General features: G+C 39.1%; 1 protein-coding gene across 2 annotated transcripts in view; it reads right to left on the reverse strand.

Moving 5' to 3' along the window:
- Nucleotides 1-23,810: 23,810 nt before the first annotated feature.
- Nucleotides 23,811-25,262, reverse strand: part of RSPO2 (R-spondin 2) — a gene marked incomplete at both ends in the record, with an annotated part of 109,867 nt that continues 108,415 nt past the window's right edge. For both annotated transcript variants that reach the window (XM_080610478.1, XM_080610477.1), the window contains one exon: nt 23,811-23,920. In XM_080610478.1, coding sequence (XP_080466604.1) covers nt 23,811-23,920 — 110 coding nt within the window. The remainder of the gene's footprint in view (nt 23,921-25,262) is intronic.

A 25,262-nucleotide genomic window follows, 5' to 3' on the forward strand; every position in this document is an offset into this window, starting at 1 on the left:
GTCTTCTTATTTTCCCCTAGGGAGTTTAAAACTCTAAGAAGAGGCAGATTCATTTCTTCATTATAAGTTTCCACACACTTTAATAGTAAATCTGAGGTTGGAATAATTTGGCCAAGTATTAGCTGGTGCATAAGGAGAGAGGAAACTGCCCAAATGACTCCCAAACTGCTGCTTTGAAATAACATCCATTCCCTATCCCTGAACATCAGCATCTCTTTCCAAAGAGAGAATGGCAAAAGGAAAGGTGGAGGGTCCTGCCTATGGAGGAGAGACCAGGGCATAATGGAGACCTGAGCACTTTTTTCTCACAGTATCAGTTTGAAGACAAAAGGGAAACAACAGAGATTCCAACCAGCATTCATCAGCAGGCGTCCTACTCCAAATTGTCAGACTTCATCCTGAAATAAATTAGTGGGTGGGTGGGTGGGTGGGTGGATGGATGGATGGATGGATGGATGGATGGATGGATGGATGGATTTTTTCAACAGAAGTCTGTAATAGAAATAACAAAAAGCTAGCTAAGCTCTAATTCCGTGGTAAGCAAAGATGAGAAGTGACAGCAGCTTGATTTAACTTATTCCGTTGTCTGGTCTGAAATTCTGACAGTGAGTTTCAATTGTAGGATAACAAGTTTTGGAACAATATACACTTTTCCAGTGTTCCATATTATGCTCCAGAAGAATAATAGTTTTTTTCTTTAAAAAATAAAATTTAACCCATGTAATGGGAAAGATTGCTGCATATTTTTCATCACATTCACGTTTTGAATGCTTTATCTGCCAATGTTTGCAGAGTCTAAAAAGATAGTCTGAAACATGTGACTTTTCCCATTTGGGTATTAGATCATTCACAGAACTCAGGAAAGAAACCTCTTGTAGCAAAATAATTGCATATTTTTATATTTTCCCCTAAAGCTAACAAGGAGAAGTAGGAGGAAAAAATGTGTAACTGTTCCTTTAACCACTGTGCAAAAATGTCAAATGCTTTTCATTTAGCATGTGACATTTCCAGCTTTTTCCACTGTTAAACAAATTACCTAAGAAAAAAAGATTTCCTATGAGTAACATCTCACTAAAGTGAGTCCTTGAGAATTTCTGACTTTTATAAATGAGTAAAAAAAGAAGGAAAAATGAAGCAAATTACCAAAGCTGAACACAATTCCAAGCTAGAAAAGCCAGACCCCAACAGACCAGCAAGGGATTTGAGCTCTGAAAGTCAGCATGTCAACAAGGACTCACAAAAACCTTCATGTGGAGGTGTCAGAGCACACCACTGGAAATGGGTCTTACATCAGTTGTGCAAGAGCTACACTAAAACCCAGTATTTGCACTGGGGCTCGAACATTAGAAGTGTCACTTTAGTCCTTTGTTCAGTTGGTCTCCACTCCATCGTCTCTGATCCACAATTATATTATAAGTACAATATTGATCACGTGAAAATTAGTTATTCTAACAAGTATTCCAATGTAAGTAAAGTAGCATTTCATACCTTGAAGTGCTATTGAAGAGCACTTTTTTTGTTATTTTTATTTACTCCTATAAACACAAAAATTGGAGTCAGCTGTCAGTTTAGTTGAAATTTAAAGGGTAAATATTACTTTAATGTTACAACTGAAACCAGATTACTTTTTAAGGAAAGAAAAAAGCAGCAAGTTATGCATTGAAGAGTTTGTAGATTTATTGCAAATATAAAAACCAAAATAGTTTAATACAACCACAGCTAAGATGCAGTATATATTGTTTTATTTTTCATACAGCTAATTCTGACAGATACTAATTACCCCACCTCAAACCAGCACATGTATTTAATTATCACTTTGTCTCTAAAGCTGATTTAAATACCAGTGATATAACATAACTTAAACCAATTTAAATATATTTCATTAGTATTGGGAATTACACTTTTTCTTCATTTTGTGTTTATAATATAATTCGACTGTTCTTACAATTTATTCTGAGATTGTCTTGCTTGTCTTGATTTTTCCCTCAAAAAAAGCCCAGCTTAGTATTGTTTTGTGAGACCAGGTGCACTATTAAACTGGAAACACAGTAGAATGCAAAGCTGATTGAAGCAAATGAAAACAAAATTAGACAAAACAAACGTAGTTTGTTTCAGTTGACATTGAGTAGGATGCTGCCTCCTCTGCATGTAGCTACATCACTGAGAAAATATTTGCAAGCAAAATCTGGTAGCAATAGACTGCACCAATGCTAGCTGCACCCTAGCAATGCGGTAATCTTTCTAAAGCACTTATCACCCTGTTGTTGACAAGGCCACGCCTGCAGCAGTATCTTCCTTACTTGGCTTTGTAAGGGCTCTCTAGCCTGCTAGGCTCCAGAGTTTTCACACATACCTACTGCAATGACCTCAGATAATCCTATTCTCACCACGTAACTTGTCTTTCTCCTGGTAGCTTCCAGCTGTGTGCTACTTTATACTTTGCAGATACAGCTGTTAGTCTAAGTGGCAGAATGACAGCATGTAGCTGCCATTGAAGAGCTCTGGCGAAGTATGACAGCAGGGTTGTTGCCTGCTGCAGGAAAAGATCTTGCCTTGCTGTGCGGTACCTGACTCTGTTACTGTCTACAGGGTATTTCATGGGGTGCTCCTGAGCCATTCATCAGTCTGCTGTGCTTCCTGGAGGTGGTCTCTTCAAGGTTTCTGGGATGTTTCAGAGAACTGCCTGTGCAAGCGAGATGAAGCAACCACAATACTCAATGGTCTCCAAACCTGTCAATGATTTTATTATGGTCAGTTTGCAGGAGAGAGTCTCAAACTGTAGGAGCATCCTATAATTCTGGTGAATAACAGGGAGCTGGGGATCTTTGTTTCCTTTCTCATATAACATTTTAGCCTTTAGTACAGAGTCTGCAGGACATCTACTCCGGTTACAGAGTTAGGTTGCATTGCCCTTTGCTGTCCTGTGAAGTTTGTCTCCTGTATTCCTGACAGCAACAAAGGGACAAAGACCCTGTCTGACTCTTCTAATGGATGTCTTCCTGAAAGTTCAGCGCTCTGCAGCTCTCACCTGCCTGTAACTAACGGAAATGTATTACTTGAGAGTCCAACTTGTCTCTCATTTGTCCCAGCCACCCTTTTAGCAGGGCTAGGAAGCACTTGTCAACCTATAAGAATAACAATATTATAAAGGGGGAAAGAATGGTCATATCTGTACTTTCTAACGGAAGATGGGTGAAGGGTTCTGTTGTGACTCCAATTCCTTGAAACGAGGAAGCTAGCCAGTGTATCTACAGACATTTGCTTGACATGAGACATGGACCAAATGTGCAGGAAATGCACCTTCCATTTTTCAGAATGTTTCTTCCTGTGCTGAAAAGAGAGATTAACAATGTCCTCTGATTTTGCACCTTGGTGCAATTCATCAGCCAACAGTTTCCCTCTGAAAACATCACATCCTATGAACTATGTGACTGTAAGGATTTCCAGGTTTGATCAGTGTCTTCTCATTCAGGTTATATATAATCTTATCTCTGAAGTAAATGGTGTATTTGGAACATCTATTTTATCCTGACTAAGAAATCCTGATTTGGATCCTGAATCTTAACATTTAAGTGTGCTGTCCTTCTCTTGATAGCTGCCAGGGCCTCTCACCTGCTTAAAACAATGCTGTCTCTCTCTTCTCTAATAGCTACTGGCCCCCTGCTCCCCACCTCTTCGGCTCTTCCACACTACTGTAGCAAATTTCCACATCTCTGGAAAATCCCTGTTTTTTCTGTGACTTTGGTAACAATCTCCTTGTCCAGCTGCTCTTAGACTTCTGATCTCCCTGGGTTCTGGCTTTTATTTCTGCCTTTGGCATGAGGTGGGAGGAATGACATTCTCTCCTTAACTTTATATAAGATTTTGAAAGGAAAATATGAAAGAAGCATTCTTAAACAAAGGTTTTTTTCGTTGTCTGAAGCCAGCCTTTCCCTCCTCTCCTCAATGATTTTCTTGCGTCCTTGACATTAAAAAAGAGAGAGAACAGAATGGAATTGTTTAACTTTCCTCTGACACTTTTCTACTACCTTAAGTACATCTGTATATGCTTGTCCAGGCAAAAGGAAACAAATCTGATCAGTATGAAGTAAAATTTCAACTTTCCTGTTATCTACTGGTACATCATTGCATATCACAATTATTGCCAGCTACTTAAAGCAGTCAAATCTGCCTGTTCTAGACTAAGTTGAGAGAACAGATTTATCTAATATCTGTCTATCTATCTATATATATAAATAACATGCGTCCCCTCTGGACTCACCCTGAGTTACTGCTATGAACAAACTGCAGGTTTTGGTACAAGTCAAGAGGGTAGAAAGTGAGGTAAAAGTATCAACTCCAGGTTTCCATTGACAGCTCTCAGAATCAGGCTGCCAAGAATAAACAGCACTTTAAAGAGAAAGGCAATCGTTTTTCTCTTACCTCTGTATTGGCGGTTTAACTTTTGAAATGGAATTGAGATTTAAGAAAATGGGGGTGTAAAATTATACAAAAGGAGTCCTTCATTCATCATTTACCATGGAGGTAATTTGTTTTACTTTAATATAATAGTCTCATTAGCTAGAACTAGGATAGCTGGACTGCAGGTGAATCACAGATCTTAAGACAGACGGATCCTGAACAATAAAAGGAGATATTATTAGTTTGGTACCATACACTTGTCCAGGAACCAGCATAAGATCCATCTTCTCTAGTGTGTTTTGTTTCCATAGAAGAAAGATCAAGGTATAAAGCAGGATCACACAATGTAATATCACAATCCTGGACTTCAGGAGGGAAGGCTTTGGCCTTTTCAGGGATCTGCTTGGAGAAATCCCATGTGATACTATCCTGGAGGGAAAAGGAGTCCAGGATAGTTGATTATTTTCAGGAATCATCTCTTCCAAGCTAATGGATCATACTCATGCGCAAGAAATCAAGCAAAAGCAGTTTATAGAAGTCCTGCATGAACGAACAAGAAGGTCCAGACAAAACTCGAACGTAAAAGGAAATCATACAGGAGGTAGAAGCAAGAAAGTGGTGATCCAGGAAGAATATAAAACTGTCTGAGCATGCAGGGATGTAAAAGACAAATCCATTTGGACTCAAATCTTGTGAGGTATGTGAAGACAATGAGAAAGGATTGGTAACTTGTGTTAAAGCCATATAGCTGAACTGAAAACAGGTGAAGAAAGGAAGTTATGCTTAATTTACATATTATATATATTTTTATATATAAATATACCTAATTTATATTTTATTTTTGCAAAAAAATGTTAAGTTTAGCTCTAAGGTTTTTTCCCACACAGTAAAGTAGGCAAAAAAAATTAACTGCAGTACTTTGAGGCACGACAAAGACACTCCCTTTGTCTTTGATAACGAAATGTCTCATAATGGACCTACATATAATTCTAGATTAAACAATGGGCAAGATTTGGAGAGGCTTGTATTTTTCATTAGATTAATTTTGTCCACAAAAAAAAAAAATTCCCTTCCAAATATTGATATTCATTTATTTTAACTATTGCACCCATGATATTCGTGCATATAATTACCACAGGCAACATCAGCAGGGCAAAAACGGAATGTATATGACAAAGCCATATCAGTACATCCAGAGAAGCTGTGACCATCCCATGTCAGATGAATCTTAATATGCCAGCTCCCATTTGCCTATAATATTAAGACGAAGAAAAGTCAGAAAAGTCAAAGTTAAAACTGGGAATGGATCTCCTGCTTGAATCCAATCTGAACTCAGATTAAAAAATATCATATATTAATTTACCTTCCAAAGATTATTAAACTCAGTTCAGACCTAGGCTGGTTTTCCTTTCCGAACAGAACAGAACAGGAGAGCCACGACCTTTTCGCATCCCCGCATAAAGATAACACCGCGATCGTAAGGGATGAAAAGCCTCCGTCAGCCTGCGATTCCCGCGGGAGCTGCGGTCAGCGCGATTGCGGATTGCCCGGCAAGGTTCCCGCGGCGGCAGCAGCAGCCGCAACCCTCCTCCGCGGCCTCGGGGCGGCACTCGCGCTCCGCGGCCAGCAGCAAGAGCTCTCCCTGGATTTGCAGCTCTTTTAATTCCTACCCGGCAAGGGCATTTCCCGTAAGAAACTAATCCCGTTTTCTTAGTACTACCCCTAGAAAACTGAAGGTGAGCTATGCGGTATCTATGCAATAACTCTCACGCTTGATTCTGGCCAGGGTGGAAGTGCCAAGAGAACAGCAGCCCATAATAACTCAGTGTTTCTAATTCTGGGTGAGAATATTAGAAGAAACACACACACACATATTACTGTTCAGATTTTGTTCAGAGATAAATCTGACGGGTCAGCTCCTTTTTATTAAAAATGCTCTTACTCTAATCCACAGGAACAAAAATAGTATAAGGCATGAACGTGCAATTTGGTTTTGTTTTTTTTTTTGTTTGGCTTCTTGGATAAAATTCCTTATATGAGGTTTCTTGGATTTTTTTGTTCAGGCAACAAACCAAAAATCTGTTCAGATTTCTTTGAGAACTTTTCCAGGTTTAGTGGATCTGACTTTTCCTTCACAGTTCTGAGTCAGAACGGTTTTGGAAATTAGACACTTTTTTATTACTAAAAACTATGATAGCAAAATCTCTCACTTCTGTTCAAGCTGAACACCATTTTCTTCAATCAAATAGTACCTAATTAGCCAAGAAATGTTTAATATGAGGAAGATGAAACTTTTGTTTATTTTGTGCATAAACTGAATCTGAATTAGCAAAAAATCCAAAGTCTAAACCATCTTTGGTATATTTAGCAGTTGTCTTTAAAATATCTTTTATAATGTGATGAACAAGGAAAGAAAAGTGTTCTGTACTTATCATTACTTGCATATGAAGTGCCTTTTCTGCTGTGAATTTAGGCAGAATTAAGTACTTTAAATTCTTTATTAATAGGCAGATTTTCACAAAAAATATCAACCTCACTGCCCCCAGAAGATGCCTTTCATGCAGAAATCTTCATTTGATTACTTTCAAAGGAAGCAGTGGTCAAATTTGATCAATTGTCTTACATTCAGAAAGTGTTTATTTTGGTTCTTGCTCCTTTGAGAAGATCTTTTGAAGATTTGTGTGATGTGGGTTCTTTGTGAAATCTAATCTGTTAATCTTTTTCTTATGCAAAACTGTTAAGCTGCTAGCAAGAAGTCATACATGAACATAATAGTTGTTAGATAATAGTGTTCTATGAAATCCTGCTGAATAGTGACAGACTGTTTAGAGATTACAGATGAGATGAAGATGATAAAGCAATTGATTCCTCTTGACTAAGCCTGACAAACTAGGAACAGTAGTACTAATGTCTTCCTCCACAGTGCTGCTAGTCTTGATATATTGCTGTGGATGATAACAGCAAATCAGCACAGTGGGGCTGAGGGGCAACTGATCAGAAAAATGTATGATGAAAGGGTATGTAGAAAAGCAGGGGAGTTAAATGGAAATGAACAGGACAGTACTATAACTAATAACATGGTATTTCAAGAGCAATGTAGAGCTGGCATTAGAGCCCGAAGTCTACATGGCATGGACAGAAGCTACAGAGCAGAAGCTTTACACAACCTTGAAGGTATTCCAGAAAAAGAAAAGTTGGTAAGCTTTGTACGTCAGCAAACACCCATGCATAAAGCACAATGTGTAGAAGAAAGTCTATCACTGTATCTTCCATCTATGCTTGAATAAAACCATGAGGCAGGCAAATAACAGGAGAGGCCCTGTCAAAAAATGGACCCTCACTAGGATGTAACAGCAACCAAGCTGACGAGTCATATATGTCAACGTATACATGTCCTAGATCCTGATGATCTCACATTCAGGTGTGGGCCAGAAAATTGTCTGACATTATTTTGTCCCCTTGTCCAACGGACAGTGTTGGCAAAATCTAAGTTTAGTGTTATGATGACCCTAAATATTTGCACATCACAGTTCCTGCTCTGTGATACCCAGTTTCCACAGGAAATTTAGGCAAGGCAGTAGAACATTTTCTCCCTTTGTGCAATGGTCAGAAAAACACTGGAGCTATTAATAGGTAATGATAATATTTTATTAAGAGATAATACGTTTCTAAATAAGAGCCTTGTATGATATGGATACAGCAGTATTTTTCATAGGGCTTGAGACAAACGAAGAAATCCCAGGCAATCAAAAATACTGAGTGTTTTCTCTTCCTACATAAGCAGAGATGACTATGTGTAAGGAACATACTGCATGGAATATGCTTGCTCAGACTGGAAAATAATAGTAAAATGTTGAAATTTCAAGCTGTTCCTTCAGCAATAGAATACTATCGCATTAATACAATACTGGCAGGCAACTTGTTACTCTTGAAACAAAAGAATGATAATTAAACAAAGTTATGGTAAAATTAAAGATTAGAGGAAGCAAGGCACAGTCAGACAAAGAGGTATTCAGAAAATCCTAGGAGGTGACATGCTCAAAGCAGTCCTTTTCTCCATCTCTCTGAAGGCAACAGAGGAGAATGTTATGGTGAGGACTGTTATTAAAAATGAATCATTTTCCATGTTTCTTGGAGGCACCATTTGACATTCGTAACAGAAACGGCTCCAGCACAGCTCTTTGCTGCTACACTATGTGCATCATGCCCCAATCCAGACACATGCTCCACCAAAGTCCCTGGACAATTTGTGGCCTTCTGCAGGGATGGAGCTGAAGCCTCTGTTCCCTTTCCAGCTTTCTTTCAAGACTTGTCAGCCACTCTCTGGATAACAGTTCCCTTCTTCATATGGGCTGTAGCTCTGCCGTTGCTAAGGGAAATGATAAAAAGCCCAAGAACATGTTGGGCTGCTCTTAGTTTTCATGCTAAGAAGGATGAAAAGGTTTCTGATCACAGTTTTGGAATGCTGTTGCCCTCCCTCTCCTCTGGGGTGGCTTCTCTTTCAAGGGGCTTGTCTGGAAAGGTCTGGACAAACTGGAAAGAAATTAAGTGCTGCTATTCACTTGGCAACATTTATTACAGGCATGGAGGGTAAACAACAGTCAGTCAAGCCCTTTAAGTGCTGCTTTGACTTTCAATTTACACAAAAAAAAAGAGAAAAACATCTTCTTTGGTTTCTATTTAGTTTTATGATACACAGAAATCTGCATAAAGTTTAATGTAAATTTTAGCATTTGCACTGCAGAACTCTGTTCAACAAAACACTCCATACTTCCCCAAAGCTTTATACAGTTTGAGCCATATCTGTGGCTTGATTTAAATATTTACCTCTGGAAGGTTCAGCTTTATTTAACATTAAATTTATTAATGTATCGCTGAGCTAATATATCTTTGTTATTGTTTTAGTTACAGTCTCGGTACCTTCCACTATTATAAACATTTTTTGTTGTGCAATGCCTGAATATTTCCACTTGTTTTGTGCAGAGAGCTTGAATTAAAGGACAGCATGGGGTAGGAGGATTTTATGAGCAGACAGCTAGTCAGGAAAAATGCATGAAAGCAACAAACATGAACTGTAATTTAGGACATCATGCAAAAACTGGAGATTCTGAAAATTTTAAATTTTTGGGACATGGTAGCTTCTTGAATATGTGGCATTAATCCTAAGGAAGGATCCCAGCTTTACTAAGTATTGTAGCAGGCAGCTAATATCCAGAAGAGGGTAATTTTGATGTCTCCTGTGCAGAAGTGAACAGAACAAAGCATTCCTTCTGCAGCACTTCCAGAGTGGCTGAACTCCTGGTGCTCGTGTGGCAGTCTCCTCAAACATACCTTGTTGCTTTGGTAAGTCTCATCCTGTCTAGATCTCCAGATCTCATGGAGGAGAGAGGTAGAGATTCAGTTATGAAAACCACTGCCTGGGACATTTTGATGACCATTCACTTCCTCTTCACAGACATGCAAGAACACACTCCAGTTTATCCTTGGGTGGGAAGATAGCAGCATGACCAGAGGTCTTGGTTTGGCTTTTTCTCTTGAAGGCATTGCTGCCAGTGATCCTTTCAATTTGATTTAGCATTAAGGACAATTTTGTCTCTGCTTGTCTCTGCCTTTTCTCTTTGCAACTGCAAAAAAAGTGTCATGATGATCTTAAAAGCCTTTTCCAACCTGATTGATTCTATGATTCTATGTAGATATGGGCATTCTCTGACAGTTCTCCAGCTGGAGTTGAACTTGTGTCTCTCCCTCAAAGGCACTAGGCTAAGGATCTCTGAAGGATTCCCCACACAAGTAGCAGAAGGCAAGAGAATGGTTGCAACACTATTTGTGTGATGTTAGGATTTCTTAACATCAAGAAGAGAAAAACTCATGTCTTTTCACCAGTTTTTAATCAGAATGATGACATCTAGTCAAAGTGATCCACGCACAGAGGTCAAGCAAGCAGTTGGAAGAGTGCTAGAGAACAATGCTTGGGACACAGCCATGTGAATCTGTAGGCCCCTTCTTTTTGTTTTGTTTTGTTGGGTTTTTTTTCAAGATCTCACCCACAGGGCAAAGGAAGAAAGCCAATTGTGAAAATCTTGATGGGAAAACCACTTTCCCCTCATATGTTTCCCTCTACTGACACACCTCTAGCTAACTGCTTTCTAATGGAGACTGTTAAACAAAATGCCACCTCTATGCAAACGGGATTCCTTGCAGAACACTGTGGCCTCAGTGCACACTCGAGTGGCTTATTTTTGAGAAGAGGATTAACACTGCAATACCCCACAGCTGTGACAAGTTAAAGTAATTCCTACTTGTTGAGCCAGCAAAACCTGAACTCTCAGCTCATCTTCAAATGACTGCTCACTGACTGCAGAAGCACTGATTTGGACTGTCTGTGCTGTTGTGCATGCCTCAAGTACACCATGTTCAGTCAAGACCCCCCTAAAAACCCAGGCTTATAGGTTAAATGGATTTGAATTGACTCTTACCTAAGAGACAGAAGGTTAATATTAAAGATCCTGTAAGACGGGGCATTTGAGAACACCAATTTTGCGAAGTGAGCCATCTGTTTCTATTCTAGGCCTCCATTACTGTCTGCAAAAAATATTACTAGCTACCACTTGACACAAAGTATGAGACAATGAAATGGAACCACTAAACAAGTTCCTCATTAAGACCACTCTAATTCTTCTCTTTTTCTAAGTGTTGCTGTTACAATTCCAATCAGAGATTGAAACTAATTATTTTCTGCAGCACTCTTGCTAAATGCATCCATTTAGACAGTATATTACCTGGGAATATTTGCACACAACCTCTGATACGATTTCAAAAAAGCAAACAACAATAAATGTTAAGCTGCTGACAAACTCAAAAGAGTTCATTTCCTTTACTCCTTCCTTATAAAGTTCTAATGTGTTCAGGACCAATTTATTACTTCTCTAACCTGAATGCTGTTAGCAGTTCCCTCAGGTTGGCACTATTTCGCATGCCAAACATCTGAGGGCATGGAGGCCTTTTTAAAATTAACTGCAGTTGTGCTCAGTTCAGTTGAAATCTGACTAAAACATTCCACGATGATTCTCTCCGTAGCATCACAGTGTTAGCTCATCTTGCCTTATTTCTCCTGCTACAGCTTTTTTTGATATATATTTCTGTTTCTCTGATCTTAAGCGAGAGACCATGCACCGCAGGACCATTCCTGAAAGCTCTTCCAGGCTGACACAACACCATGAGCCAGAGGTTTATGAATTTCTTTTCATCTCATGGGCACTAATTTTTCTACATAGACTGCCTTCATCATTTCCCAACAGGACTCAACAAATGTGAAAAATAGCTTTCATGGATATTTCAAATCAAATACTACATAAAGGAGAATTTTGACTATGAAACTGGGACCTCAGCACTACCAGCTCTATCAGTCTACTTCAGCCTGCACTGTTGTGGGCAAAGCAGTCTAGCTTTGAGGAAATTTGCTGGAATGCCAACAAACAAAAACCTCCACTTAGCAAGTTTGGTATTGAGAATAAGAACACACACATAAAAAAATCCACCTTCATATAAATCCTTATCCTCCTCCATCTTCAGTCTCTATTTTCCTTCTTTCTGCTGTGGATTGCACAAAATCTATCAAAACCCATCCAGTGAGATGGCAAGGCACAGATGCCAGGAGTCAGTCACCCACAGCTGCAGTCTCTCAGAGGTGTACGGGCCCCAGAGCAGGTCACCCACAGACCCATCAGCATGTTCATATCCCCTTCAACATGGAACACCTCCTGCTCCAAGGGTGTGTCTCCAGACCACAGTAGCTGCCATTGTCCTTCTAGAACATTTTTGAGTAGCAGTACTGGGGGTTTCTGGGTTCAGCTAAAGATCAGGGATGGGTTTTCCTGCTGTTGACAATACTTGTTTCAGAGCCAGCTGGAAGCAGCTGTGTCCACCACAGGGTAGTTCATGGCCTCTCCACACTAGTCACCACTGCCTCCCCCCTGAGACCTGAAACCTGTAACTTATGTACACTATGCCAACATGACAAATAAAAATTCAGAAAAAATTAGTGTGTGCTGAAAAACAAAAAGTTTGTGTTTGACAAGGTATTGTGAAAATAGAACTGAATTTCTAATACCTCAGATATTTATGTTGTACTCTTATGCTTCACACCACCAAATATTTCTCACCAAAAGAATCCTTTGAACTTATTATTTGCATGTAAAGTAGGTTTGGGGAGTTTTATTTAACAAGTAGTTTTGCCAATTGACAGATACCAATGATCCCCAATTCTGGTTAGAAATGTGCAGTCATCTCTCTTTGAATCATTTACTGAAATAAACAAATGATTTTTTTTTTTTTTTCTCCAAACAAAAGAGCATTTTCTGGCATCGAATATGGAAGACATTGGGTCCAAGCCAATAGCTCTCCATGTTGTTGAGAAGTTCATATTTGCACACATGCTTTCTATCTCTCTGAGCGTACAGAGATACCAGAGTTGGTTAAAATAATACTCCTGGAAGAAGGAGGGCATTTTCAGAATTTTGAGAGCTTATTAAGCTTATACTAGTATTTCAGTTATTGCTCTCCCCCACTGATGAAAAACTGCCTTTGCAGTCATACTTTTTCATGAAGACCAGAAAAATTATATTCCCCAGAAGGCAAGAGGTTTAGCTACACACACTGAATGGGAAGAGGTAAAGAAGGTCTTACCTATAAGGCTGGCTTTTAAAAATTAAGTAGCATTTTTGTGTTCCCATTTACAAAAAAAAAAAAAAATACTGCCCAGATTCATCCATGTACCAGATCTTCACTACTTATCTGAATGTGTCATATGCTATCCCATGTGGCATATAGTTTTGAACAACTCTACAGCTGGTCATAGCCTCTGAGGTAACCTCCTTTCCTCTTAAGATCTTAGAGTTCTGTGCATCTGCCATTTTTTAGTTTAATATATACATGTACACAATATCATGTCTTCTTTATTACTGCTATTAAACAGTTATTGAAGCTATACATATAACACACATTTTAGACATACTTTGCTTTGAAAGCCTGAAACTGAATAGTATCTACCCATGGGCAGACTTCACAGACAAATGGCATTTGTGAGCCTGTGCTTCTGATTACATCTGATGCAAAATTCCAGAAAGTTTAAGGGTAGTATTCTTGCTAATTTAAGATTACCCTGTTCTTCATCTTGGGCAGCGAATTTCTGGAACGTGCTTGGTTTTGTTCTTATCTGCATCTGACTCAAACCAATATCAATTTTCTCAAAAACAAACAAACAAACAAACAAACAAAAAAAAAAAAAAAGAAAAGAAAAAGGATGACATTTTAAACACCAGCCAAGTCTGTATTTGTATTTGTACAGATCTGTGCCTGCTCAAAATCATGGCAATGCACTGAAGTCTTTATGGGCCTTCTGGCTGCTCACAAACAAGAGGAAAACAGTTGTGTCTGACAGCTCAGCAAGACCTACGAATTCAGTTGCAAGGTCTAGTGAAGCTCCAGCACCTACATGTTTGTCTCAGCTCCACTCTGAAAACTAATGCAACATAGCAGTATGGTACAGGCAGAATTCTCGTTTCTGGGTGGTTGTAATTTATAAACTCCTAAATGCAGATATATTTCCATCTATTTCAATTTAGATGAATACGCATGGTTCTTAACAGACATAGCTGAGGAGAAGGCTGGTGATGATGACCCCTGGCAGTCAGGTGGGAACTCCAAAGTGCCTGGCTGCCACAATTAAGTTAAGGAAGGCTTGAGAGTCCTCAGCAGTACCACCTCAACTATACAGACACGTTTATACAAGAATTAAAAATTAGTTACTGGCCGTGCACTGCCCTTCTCTCTGGCCACATGCATATCTAGTCCTTCAGAACAACAAATGCATGCAGAGCTATCGCATACACTTTTGAGGTAGCTATTCTCCCTTACAAATGGCTTAGATCACACTTAGTTGGGTTTCTATGTCCAAGAGGTGGCAAAAGAGTTAACAGGCTAGGCCAGGCTAAGCAAAGCTGTAACAAGTTGGGATTGCATAAATATGGATCTTCTATTAAGTCTCACTTGGACATATTCCTCATCGCATACAGAAGCAACTGTATAATTTTAAGTTTTTAAACTACAATTTGCTGATCTAGGTGAACTTTGCATAGCAGATGCCATGTGGAAAACATATTGGTGTCATATTTAGAACATTTCGGTGCTATGTGAGATCTTTCATCAACAAAACTCTCAGTGAAACTCTTTTCTTCAGTGAATGCTTAAGCAAAAGCATTTTAACAAACAAAAGATAGCAAAAAGTAACATCAGAGGACTTTCAATTAGTGTGACAGAAGTGAACTAGAATAGCACACAACCAACAGAGCAGAGGATGCATGTGCTTAGCATTGAATCTAACTTATAAATGAGAAGGAAAGTCACTAAAACTAACACCACCTCTGCCAAATTTAGAATCTTGGTCACTCCTGGTTTCTCCAGATATTTCAATCTGCCTAATCAATTCAACCTTGCTGAGTTGCCAAGAAGGCAGAAAATACACACAACACCATGTATGCAAAAGACACTTTTGCTGTCAGTCAGCCTCAGGACTGCTGCAATCTGGATCATGGTCATAGAATCACAGAATCATAGAATAGTTAGGGTTGGAAAGGACCTTAAGATCATCTAGTTCCAACCCCCCTGCCATGGTCAGGGACACCTCACACTAAACCATATCACCCAAGGCCTCATCCAACCTGGCCTTGAACACCGACAAGGATGGAGCATTCACAACTTCCTTGGGCAACCCATTCCACTGCCTCACCACCCTCTCAGTAAAGAATTTCTTCCTTATATCCAATCTAAACTTCCCCTGTTTAAGTTTGAACCCATCACCCCTTGTCCTGTCACTACAGTCCCTGATGAAGAGTCCCTCCCCAGCATCCTTATAGGCCCCCTTCAGATACTGGAAGGCTGCTATGAGGTCTCCAAGCAGCCTTCTCTTCTCCAGGCTGAACAGCCCCAACTTTCTCAGCCTGTCTTCATACGGGAGGTGCTCCAGTCCCCTCATCATCCTCGTGGCCCTCCTCTGGACTTGTTCCAACAGTTCCATGTCCCTTTTATGTTGAGGACACCAGAACTGCACACAATACTCCACGTGAGGTGTCACAAGAGCAGAGTAGAGGGGCAGGATCACCTCCTTCGACCTGCTGGTCATGCTCCTCTTGATGCAGCCCAGGATACAGTTGGCTTTCTGGGCTGCGAGCGCACACTGAAGCCGGCTCATGTTCATATTCTCATCGACCAACACCCCCAAGTCCTTCTCTGCAGGGCTGCTCTGAATCTCTTCTCTGCCCAACCTGTAGCTATGCCTCGGATTGCTCCGACCCAGGTGTAGGACCTTGCACTTGGCATGGTTAAACTTCATAAGGTTGGCATCAGCCCACCTCACAAGCGTGTCGAGGTCCCTCTGGATGGCATCCCTTCCCTCCAGCGTATCAACCGAACCACACAGCTTGGTGTCATCGGCAAACTTGCTGAGGGTGCACTCAATCCCGCTGTCCGTGTCACCGACAAAGATGTTGAACAAGACCGGTCCCAACACTGATCCCGGGGTGATACCATTCGTTACTGGTCTCCAGCTGGACATTGAGCCATTGACCACAACTCTTTGCGTGTGGCCATCCAGCCAGTTCTTTATCCACCGAGTGGTCCACCCATCAAATTGATGTCTCTCTAATTTAGAGACAAGGATGTCATGTGGGACAGTGTCGAACGCTTTGCACAAGTCCAGGTAGATAACGTCAGCTGCGCCACCCCTGTCCATCAGTTTCATAGCCCATCATAGAATGCCACCAAATTGGTCAGACAGGATTTGCTCTTAGTGAAGCCATGCAGGCTGTCACCAACCACCTTGTTGCTTTTCATGTGCCTTAGCATGCCTTCCAGGAGAATCTGCTCCAAGATTTTGCCAGGCACATGATCTACTCTTAAAACCTTTAAATTATTTATATAAAGGACAGAGGTGGCATAAAGTTTTCTACAGGAAAGCAAAGTGACTTCTGCTTGGCAAATGTGACATTCAAAATGGGCTACAGCTGGTGGACAGCTTTGCTGCTGGAATAATTAGGCAGGTGAAAGCAGGCTGAAGGAAGGCATGCCCACCAGAATCTTGATGTGGAGGGAATTAATGGCTTGTTCTTTTTGAGAGCAACTCAGATGGAGGAAAACAAACATTTCACGAATTGCATTCTACAACCTGTTATAATCCAGAGAAGAAATTCTGCTTAGGAATCAAAATTGTCTTATTCTCGGTTTCAAGTCTTACTCCATCTCTTAAAAATATATTCTGGATTTGAAGACTGGTCTTGAATAATGCCTTGGAGATACAATAGTCCAGGCTGAAATGCACACTACAACTTCGTTGTTAGTAAAGGGTCCATCAGCCTTAAATGACCTCTATCTGCTCAAGAAGCCTTCATTTATATTAGAATCACAGAATCATAGAATAGTTAGTGTTGGAAAGGACCTTAAGATCATCTAGTTCCAACCCCCCTCCCATGGGCAGGGACACCTCCCAGTAAACCATGTCACGCGTTTATATCTGTTAATTATCCATTTTAAGAGGGAAAAGGTAATTTGGATTTATGATAAGGCTATTTGGGGCAGGAAGTTCTGTTGTACAGCTGAGTACTCTGTGTATTCAGAGCATCTCCTCTGTGCATTCAGCACAGTATTGTTAACATTCTGTTTAAAAACACACCAATCTTCTTTAGTGGTAATACGGTCAAAGATCTCCCTTTACTAATAAAGAAGTGGATTTGGAGGCTTCTCAGGTAATACATCTGCCCTTTCTTTTTATATCACACCTCAAAAAATGAAGCTGACAAGAGAAATCATAAGAATTAATATATTTCTCCAGACTTCATGTTCTACTTACTTCTCCCTCTGAATAACATCTGGATTTTCTTCAGAGTGGCTGGCTGTGTGACTTGGAAATACATGCTAAAACATCTGCAAGCCAGCTACATATTGCAAAGCATCTGCAGCTTAGAGCTCATGGGAATTCCTTGAATTATGGTATAGGGAGCACCAGCAAGCTGGAGGGAAAGGGAAGAAAGACTAAGGAAAAACCCCAAATCCTTGTGCTGCACTGTTTGCATGAAGAAAAAATTATAAAAAAATGAGAGTAAGAATGAAGACTGATTGCCTCATTCAAGTAATCAGCACTGCAGAGCTGTAACTTATTTATAATTGGAAGAAATACAATTTCAGTCATCTCAGTACAGATTTTATAAATGCTATCATTCAGCCTTCATGCATCACCCTCATAACAGCCTACAAAATTCAGACTGAAAATATTTCTTCTACATTTGTTCTTATTGTTGCCCATCTTCATGATGGGCATAAAAATATATAGTTCATAAAAATGAACTTTGTCACAAAGTATAAAATCCTTCATGGTTTTTTTTAAGGTCAAGTATACCTTTAGGTGATAAGAACCTTCCATCTTCCCTGTCAAAGTCAATGACTGTCTTTATCAACCGTCCCACCAACACTGATAAAAGGCTTTGATTCTGAACAATCTCATTGAACTGCGATTGAACTGATGTGAACGTACAAATTCATGATGAATGCATGATGAAGAAAAAAAAAAAAGGTAGAAAAACTGTCATCTAAACATTTATATAAAAATCTAAAAACAGGCTCTAATGAGTCAAATCAACAGCTCAACATTCTGCCTCCAATAGTGGCAATGGGCAGTGCTGTGTAAGGTGAGCACAAGCCATTGTCTGCAGTTCATTCATCTCATACTTCCTCAGTACCTGCAATCATTGGATCAGGGATGGTCATTATACTTGCCCATATACTTACCTCTTCCTGGTTTAGATTATGGATGTGACAGGAAACTTACCTGTTTCTCTCATCCATCATCTGTTTATAGACCTTCAGTCCATGAACTTCTATTTAACTCTCTAGTGAGAAAATATTTGATCACTAAATAAATTACTAGGATTAGCCTTAGAGTTTGAATCCACATGCCGTAGCCAAGAGAATATGCAGACTAGAAGACGTTTGTGGTAGAAGGGCTGTTCACTGCTCCTGCCGAAGCCAGGCCACAGCATAACAAGGAGCACAAGGATGAACGGAGAATACCAATCTGTGACAGAAAAACCCTGTCTCTCCATGTCCCTGAGATTTTTTGTGTTTATCATCAGACAGCAACTAAATAAAAGACCAAATCAATCCTGGAGCAAAGATCAGGACCCCCTCTGCAGAAGGGCCTTAGCTTCTGTAGATGGCAACAAATACCTTCAAGTCCACTCAGAAAGAGAAAGCAAACATAACCTCTTGCCAGTTTCTGATAAAAAGAGGACTTCAGGGTTAGAAAAAAACCCACCACAACTTTTATCTTTCCCGTAAAGCCCCCTTAAAATCAGGGAAGCTAAGCCATAGTTGCAAGCCAAGACATATTCTCTGTTTGCCCTCGTGAGCTGAATTCCTGTTTCAAAAAGTGACTGGGGAAAAACAAAACTATCTCAGTTTCAGTGTTTATTCATTTGTGGTCTATGAGCTATTAGTTAGTTTCATTGGTATTGCCCAGTTAAAATTAACAAGATTATGTTGAGTGTTACTGATGACACAATTTGAAAACAAGGATGCTGAGTAGCTCTTTCACAGCTGACATGACTACAGATACACTACTGGACAGTTTAAGTAAGGATTCAACTGCACTGGGGTTGAGGACATATGTTCATTAGTCATAAACAGAGATAGTTTGCATTAAAAAACCCCAAACAACAGTTGAGGTCTTAGAAGAGTTAGACAACAGGCTAAAGGCTGGGCTAAGTTTGTATGCTCTTTCTAGTCCTAGTTTCCTTATAGCATTTTTCATTCCTGAGAGGAATTGTACTTCAAACACTGTCCTTCTCTCAGTGATCTCCCTGATCTCTTCAGATCAAGCTGTTCTAAACACAGAGTTTATGTCCCTTCCTTGCTCCTGGATAGAGGCTTCTCATGAAGGAAACAATGTCAGGTTCAGCACAGAGCTTTTGGTAAAGCACTAAAAAAAAAGCCAACTGTGGTCTGTGGGTTGCACTTTCAGAAGGGTACATTTTGTTCTTGTTGGTGTCAGGCCAAAACAATATCAGTCTAAAGTTTACTGGAATTTATGCTGGCTTACACCATCGGAAGTGAAAGTGAACTAGTGTCAAGAGACAAATACATTTTGGTGGTGAAGGAAAAGAGATGTGCAGTTTGAATTAAAAAATATCTCATACCCTCTGGTAAGTGATAGCACCAGTCTTCAGTAGCTTCACCCACCTTATAAACACAGCACTTATTTTTATTCTATATTCTATTTCATCAGGATAACAAAGTTGAAACACTAACTTTGATCTTAATCTGTCTGAAAAATTCTTCTCAATTTATAAGCTTTATAAGCTTTCAATCAAGATTTTTTACTATTTTTTATTGTCATTAAAAAGAAAAAATAAAGTGAACATGGCATTTAATTGATTTTTGCTTTACTTTTAGCTAACTCAAATGAAAATCTAATTTCTTTTTCTGCTCTGCAGTTTTCTGTAATAAAAACTCATACTAATCAAGGGAGCATACTAATAAAAGCATGCTTGCACAACATATAAGGTGTGAAAGTATTCACTTTTCTTTCACAGACATCACTATGTCAAGCACATAGGTATAAGAACAATTTCCTAATACTGAGATTAGTAATATGGAAGGTTTGCGCTGCCATAATGTGGAATGCGATTGTTTCCCCTCTCCTCCCCCCAGGAATAAGGAAAGAGACATGTAACAATAATTTCTTACTAGCAAGAACACCTGAGATGCAGTAAAGACCAGTCAGCCACTAAATAATTGTTTTAAACTTATATCTGGCTTTTGGGGGGGGATTCATTTATTTAATTTAAAGAGAGAGATGCTAGGAGGTCAGGATAAGGTAAAGTATACTGAGAATAGAGAGATCCTAAATGCAGAGTGGGATTGTGTCTTCTGGGACAGGTGATAAGATATAAAGGAACATATAATTTCCAAAGAGAAGTATTTGTGCATCATAGCAATGTAACAGTTGTTTAACCAATGTTATAGAAAGTTTTTTATCCTACTAACATGAATCTATTCTGTTTTTAAACAGATTTCCAATAGCTGATCATAAAACTAGGGTTATATAAACCTTGTGAACACAGAAGGGCCGCTGCTCTGAATTCTTCCACTGTTTGAGAGAAACAAAAAAAAAAAGTTAGCTCTGAAAGGAGAAAAAGGTGGCATCTCTACCTGGTCAGCTGCTTATCAAAAAAAGAAGTAAGATCTTAACAAGGTCACATTTAAAAGAAATAAGAGGCAGAGTGGGCACGGGGTGTTTTCATGATATTCAGCTCTGAAAACACGATCTTCAATTTACCAAGTAACAGTATCTGTTTGAAGATCCTGAAACAGTAGCAGATTTGATATAACTTCAAGGTTAACCCACTGTCAAGCAAAGATTTAGACTAGATGATCTCCCAACATCACAGAATCATAGAGTATCTAAAATTAGAAGGGACCCATAAGGATCATCAAGTCCAACTCCCTGCTCCTCACAGGACTACCTAAAACTAAGCCATATGACTAAGAACATTGTCCAGATGCTCCTTGAACTTGGTGTTGTGACCATTTCCCTGGGGAGCCTGTTCCAGTGACCAATCACCCTCTCAGTTAAGAACCTTTTCCTATGTCCAAATGGTCCTTTCTAACCTCAGAAGTATGATCCTACAAACCCACCAGTGCTATGAATATACTGATAGGACACACCATGCAAAGCCAGGATAAAAACAGATGTCTAGGACAAAGAAGAAACTACACATGAGGGCACTCACTACTTAGAGGTAACTTGCTTGTATCTACACTCTCAAGGAAACTCTCTAACGAAGGTGATTGGGGCAAGAGAAATCAATGTATATCGAATTTACAGTGCCTTTTCAAACACATTGTAAGTATCAACAAAACAGATGTTTGGAAAACCCTCAAATTTTCCACTCCAGTGGGAGAAAATCTGCATCCATACACCTACTCTAATACTTATGCACATATGCTTATCTAAAGGAATATGTTCTTTGAATTAACAAGGACTGAAAATATTTTACTCAGAATCTTGTGACATAATTTTATTGCATTTTGTAGCATTCTTTTCATGACATGCCTAATACAACACTTGTAACCACTACTAGAAGGATTGTATGAGGGCATTCACCGAATTTACAGCCAAATTTGATGACCAATAAGCGAACAGGCAGCTACAGTTCTTACTGTCTTTTTTTTTTTTTTTATGAAGTGAGCATTTAAGGTCCAAAATAGCAGCCCAGGATCAGAGCAATATTACTGTCCTTAACATTATTATGTTCTAGTTAAATATGAACATATTCTAAATGAAAGATGGCTAAGTGAAAGTCCACAAGTGTCTTCATGGAACATTCATACATGCCTAACCACTGCACATTTTTGTAGCAACACTTGTCCTAGCTAAATATGGATATAGTTGTGCTTATACATGCTGTAGTTCCCTACTTTGAATGTGAAGCATATAACTCATAAAACTGAGACTTGTGGGATTTTTCTGAAGTGTATGCCAAGAAGAGTTTTGTAAGGTTCTGGGGACAGCTTTATCTTTTCCTTGCTTTGTGTAGGTCAAATGCAAGTTCTAGCCCTCAAACAGGAATAACGTATCTGACAGCATAAATGACAGCCATTTTAGTGTGGGCTTTTCCCAGCAGTTATTCAAAACCTTCTTTGAATGCAAGTCCAATAATGCTAGATTACCAAATTACACATCCTGAGTCATTTTGACTTCCTACACAGAAAATTGTCTCCACCTCTCTCTCCCAAACCCAAACAAACACCAGACACAGATTAAATTTGCTGAACTTCTACAGGTAACTGGCAATACTGGGACACTGGTGTTTGCTATGCTTTTGAATGACTGAACTTGCATAGCTTTTTCTTGTGTTTTTCCCCTATTCAGGTATTCATTTGCTGTATATGACTGGATGAGGACTAAAAGAAATAAAACATTGTACATTATATTTGAAAAAAAACTACACATACAATCTTAGATACCAAGAAATTCCCATATAATTTCTCTCCTGACACTCAAAACATCTATTGTCATCGTGCCGCTACACTTCTTTTTCTGAGACAAAATATACCAGGACTGAGATAGGAGAATGGAAAAGTGGAAGAGATTTTAGAATCAGAATCAGAATCAGAATTACCAGATTGGAAGGGACCTTCAAGATCGAGTCCAACCCATGCCCTACACCTCGACTAAACCATGTCACCAAGTGCCACATCCAATCTCTTTTTAAACACATCCAGGGATGGTGACTCCACCACCACCCTGGGCAGACCGTTCCAATATTTTATTATTCTTTCTGTGAAAAATTTCTTCCTAATATCCAACCTGTACCTTCCTTGGCACAGTTTGAGACTGTGTCCTCTCGCTCTGTCAGTTGCTGCCTGGTGAAAGAGACCAACCCCCACCTGTCTACAACCTCTTTTCAGGAAGTTTGCTGTTTACTAGTCTGGCACGTCTACTTCAGAGATGACACTCCATTGAGAGGGTCACTACAAGGTAGTTTAGCCATCTGAATGTGCTTTACAAATTAGAAAGAAAATCCAGTTTGTAACTCTTGAGAAATATGAGAAGATACTTAAAACATAGTAAAAGTAAACATTTACTGGATTATTTTAAAGTATATTACTAGAACCAACAGGACATAACTTTAAACACGTATAAAGTATTATACATAAAAATGCATAGATGTACAGTAAATATGTTCATTTATAGGTAGAGAGAGTAATATGTACACATAGAGTCTGTTGTGCTTCTGTAAGTCTAAGCAGTAATTCCCATGTTATGTTGTGTTAAAGCAGTTTTATTATACAACTGTTTCAAGGTAGCAGGTGCTGAGAACAGTGTACATTAACACTAAGTAGGTAAGTCATATCTATTTACTCTTGAAATGTTCAAATATAGAAAACAAGGGCCATAAATGCAATAGTACCTACACCTTCAAGACTTCCTTCCTTTTTTATTTAAATATGCACAAGTCCGCCTAATGGTGATACATAGGTTTCTTTCCTGCTTCTGTTTCGTGTCAACATGTTGACCAGCCACCCAGGACAAAATCTTTGATGCCCTTCAGCACCACTTCCACTGATTCAACTCAGTGCGCTCCTGACCTTGAAGTCTTCAGGTCAAAAATGACAAGAAAAAATAAAATAAAAAATATATAAATAAATCAAAGAAGCTTGTGGACTTTTTATACTTTTTCACAAGGTATTTGCCACCAATACTGTCAAAGCAGCTGAATCGTAGTGCATCCATGGGCAGGAGCATATAGCAGCTTTTGTGCGCTTTGCAAAAAAATATATTAAAGAAAATCAAGTCTTTACTGGCTTGTTTTATCTGTTGCTAAAAAGATGCTGTGCTGCTTCTGAGCTCTTTCCATTAAGTTCTTTTTCTTCTTTTTCTTGTCCTTTGTTTTTGTTGGCCTTCTCCCTAAAGAAAAGGAAAAGCAAACAGTATCAATGAGACAACTAAGTAAAGAATACAGAAAGGACATTAGACTGTAGGTGAAAAACACAGTGGCATAGATATTATCGATGGGGACTGCAAAGGTAATCCTGGCTAATGAGCTTCGATCATCTGTGAAAACAGAAGTTTTCAAGGTGATACAAGAGGAAGCAGAATCCCCAACTGTCATCACTTTTCTACAGGCAGATTTCACTGGTATGAGTAATCATGTTGATGTAGGTCTCACTTTCGTCAGAGTAACTCACGCAAGCAACGTTATGCAAGTGCCTTGGGCCCGGAGCCAAGCAAGTACATAGACTCCTAACTCACTAAAAGCTGGATATGTGCCTCAGATCCTTGCGTAAACTTGCTTGAATGAGTAATCCTATTTAAGTCAAGTCCAATACATCCGTGATTTCAATAAGAAATCAGGCATTACAGACCACATATTTGGTTGGATGTCATCCTACATGCTTTGGCTGAAATAGTGCTGCCTCTGCGAATAACTGTTGTTACTGCTTCTTAGTGCGCTCTGCCTAATTCTCACAGCATATTACTGTGTGGAAACAAAAATTTCCTTACACACTTCTCACTATTGGAAGTTCGCTGAAAAATAACCAAAATTGGGAAAACAGGAACAATGCAGGGAAAAAAATTCTCAGGCTCCTGGGATGGGAAATGTTTTCTTTCTGTCCAGTTTCAATAATAAATCCACATCTTTTGAAAATCGAAGAAATGCGAAATACAAAGGCCCTTATTCAGTAATGCATTACCTTTTAAGTATATGCTTAAATACTAGCAAGTCTATTAGGATTTAAGGAGATAACTGAATGCTGTCTGGAGTGAGAACAGTGTGAGTTTTCTTGGCAGTACCATACATTGAAATATGTGATCAATGGTAAAAAAAATAAGATTATGAATCTCTAGAGCTGCTAACTTCATAAATTTCCAGGAGTTTAAGATGAACATAAGAAGACAGTGAAAGGAAATTCAAGTAGCAGACAACATAAAAATGTGAAAATGCATTTTTCATCTGCATTTTCAGTACATTATTAACTGGGGGAAATGCTTGCCAGACTAGCTTTCTCTTACTTCCATATTGTTTCTTAATTAAAAAGGCCCAAACCAGCATGAAGCATTTATCTCTATTTGATAATAGTACTGAATAAATCAGATTCTAAAAGTACCGAAAATTATGATTAAATAAAAATATAGGGTAATATATTTCAGTTTATATATCTGTAATATGCCATCCAGGCTACAATTTGCTAGGAATTAACAGAATACTTGTATATAAAATAGGACAGGACATTAAGGTAATGAGCAC

The sequence above is a fragment of the Psittacula echo genome (genome assembly GCF_963264785.1).
Source record: "Psittacula echo genome assembly, chromosome: 2".
Lineage (NCBI taxonomy): Eukaryota > Metazoa > Chordata > Aves > Psittaciformes > Psittacidae > Psittacula > Psittacula echo.